Source organism: Aplysia californica, unplaced genomic scaffold, assembly GCF_000002075.1.
Source record: "Aplysia californica isolate F4 #8 unplaced genomic scaffold, AplCal3.0 scaffold00097, whole genome shotgun sequence".
In the NCBI taxonomy this organism is placed as follows: Eukaryota; Metazoa; Mollusca; class Gastropoda; order Aplysiida; family Aplysiidae; genus Aplysia; species Aplysia californica.
The window spans coordinates 1,585,322-1,588,185 of record NW_004797367.1 but is presented as its reverse complement, the minus strand read 5'-3'; the positions used below and the strand labels follow the sequence as shown (position 1 = coordinate 1,588,185).

The following is a 2,864-nucleotide window of genomic DNA, read 5'->3' as shown; positions in this document are numbered from 1 at the left end:
GCATGAAGAAAACCTTGGGACCATCTTAAGCTAAATTGACCGTCTGCATAGACGAAAAGAGCCATATTAAGTAGAGAGAGAGAGAGAGTATTCCCAGTTTCGGTAGGAATACATTTTGAATTGATCGCGGGTGGCGCCGAAGCCTACTACTCTAATCAACTTTAGGAACATAATGAAAACTTTAACGTGTGCAATTTCCACACGTGACTGGTGAAATTTGTGGCCCTTCTCCGCAAGGGTTAGGCGTTCACTCTTACTTACCCAAAGATCAGGAGTGTGGCTGAAAGACAGCAGTAAGAAGGAGCCATAGGTATCAGAGAATGGTTGTTGTTGTTTGTTTTCAAATCTCTTTAGGTGCAAGCATTTTGCTCTTGGCATCATAGGTTAATGAGATCATGGTTAAATCACTGAAATTTTATGGTTATGGTCCGTGGTAGATCCCAGAAGGTCAAATCAGCTCGGAATGTAAACATGCCTCATTAAATATTCGTCTTAAAATGCATAATTCTTTTGGTTTCTAGATAAAATGGATCGTTTACTGAATAATTACTACACCAAAACGTGTATTCCGTATTTGTGTGATGTTCTGGTGAAATCAGTCACTTGTCAAAATGATAAAAATGGAAGTAACAGACGCTAAGGATTAATAAAAGTTGCATAAATGCCAATGCTTTACCATTGAAGGATACATTTTTTAAAAGAATGATTCACAGATAGTCTATGCTCTAATGCTGCCCAACTGTAACATATATCTGATAACTGATAACTCTAAATACCTGTAGTAACTCTTGTGAACTTTATCTACTATTTTTGTACAATTTACTTGCACTGTTTCGTATTATTGAAGAGCTTTTTTGTGGAGGTTTTTAGCCTGAAGTACACCTCAAGAACACACTTATCTCTAATGCTATTTCCTCACTGACTAGGCTCGAGCAGAACTTATAGTGGTTACATCGAGTATATGAAGTACCTCATTGGCCACTTTGCTGAAACGAAGAGACGTGAGGTTTATGATTCAAGATAAAAAAAACAAAATTAAAGTATAGAAGCTGAAACGAACTCGTAAAACAAGTCTTGCATAAGAGTTATGTGTAGTCGAAGTTTGCATACAGGACAGGACGAACAGGAAAAAAGAAAATGAATGAAGAAAAGAATTAATCTGTACCATAATGACTGATTAGCATAACACAGAGTGTTCAGGATATGTGAACATAGGAGAGAACTATTGCTTGTTTAATTTTGAGGTATGTTTGTTTGATTGTTTGTTTGTTGGGTTGGCTTTTTTTAAGGGGGTGTATCCTTTTAGTTTTTGTCTTTGTCAAATGTTCTATGAGGCACAAATATGTCTTTTCGAAGAAAGATTACTGGCTGTGGGTGTTGTGTGTCCTTTCTTTTCCTTGAACATATTATTCTCCATGGACAGATTATAATTAGCACAAAGGGGAGTGAAACAGAAAGTAGTCAAACAGAAGAGAGTCAATAGAACAGTCAATCTTTGAAAGCTTACCTTGGGGAAATATTATGATTTGCGCTGACGTACATACTTGCGTGTACCTTTATCACCATACATAATGTCACTCCAGTACAGCTTTTTTCAAGAAATTCTAATATCAGCTTTAAAATGATAATATACCTATAGATTATTATTACTTCACCGTATGTCTTCGATAATTCAATACGTTTAAATGGAAATTCTGCTTAAAGATATGACCTGTTTTCTAGAAAATAAAACAAAGTCTTAGAATAGATAAGTCGATACATGAATTGGAAAGGACGTGTGCAAACGGTAGTTCTAGGGATTTAAAGAAAAAACACAAACCGCTTACTGCAAGGTCATTCGAAAAAGGTCACCATCAACGAATAGATTACAGCCAGCTTGCTATCATTATTTCGGTACATCGTACTGCGTCTTAGATAACGAGAACTACGTAACAACTTGATATCATTATCATCAAACTGGAGTAGCTGAACTGGCCCTCTAACTGATGCTCTCTGGCTTGTATTGGTGGTGGTTTAGTAGAAGTAGTCGTGTATGTGCGTGTGTGGTGTCTGTATGTATCTTCACTGAAGGACTATGGCGTCTTTGACTTGGCTGATAGGAACTTCTTTCTGGTTTCTTTACGCTGCATCCTGCTGCTCAGCTTGTGAGTTTAAATACACAAAAATAAATATCCACTCTTTCAGTACCCAAGGGATTTCACAATTTTATACACTCAAACTCGAAGGATATTACCTTAAAACAGCTATAAATCAGACAAATATAGATGGAATTTTTTTTGTGTGAGCACTCTTACTATTCATAATGGGACAGAGAATAATAAAATTGGTGAAAATAGGTAATTAAAATAGCACAGGACCAGGTGTAAATCTTAGAATTGACAAATTTTCTAGCCCCAAAAACACCACTAACATGGTGAGCGAAAATCAACGAGTTAAAGGGCTTTGGCGGTTCTTTTGAACACTTTGTATTATTACTGTGTCGGTGCTATGGCTCATGTTGTCGTAGGGTGTCGCTGCCGCTACTCGTTATTTTGTTGTTCTTTTGTTCCTGTTATTGTAAATGACTTACTACGTTCCTGAAAAGGAAAAAAAACGTTGAACGTATTTTAACAAACATTTTTTTTTTTCGAAACCATATCCAAGTTTCACTCTCCTCTCTAACCTACAACACTCTTAAAATAAGATCATACTGTATATTCCCTCCTGGGATTTGTTCTGATATCATGATGGTGATAGATGGGAGGAGACGGAGATAGAAGAAAAGGAGGAAGAGGAGAACGGTGACGACAAAGACGACGAGAAAGCTGAGTGTTAGGACATAGAGGACTAAGATTTCAATGGTATAAAAGAAGAGAGAGAGAGAG

At 36.8% G+C, this 2,864-nt stretch overlaps 1 protein-coding gene across 1 annotated transcript in view; it reads left to right on the top strand.

Moving 5' to 3' along the window:
* The first annotated feature begins 1,902 nt into the window (after positions 1-1,902).
* Positions 1,903-2,864, top strand: part of LOC101858618 — a 6,405-nt gene continuing 5,443 nt past the window's right edge. The window contains exon 1 of the mRNA XM_005095194.2: positions 1,903-2,144. Coding sequence (XP_005095251.1) covers positions 2,075-2,144 — 70 coding nt within the window. The 5' untranslated portion in view covers positions 1,903-2,074. The remainder of the gene's footprint in view (positions 2,145-2,864) is intronic.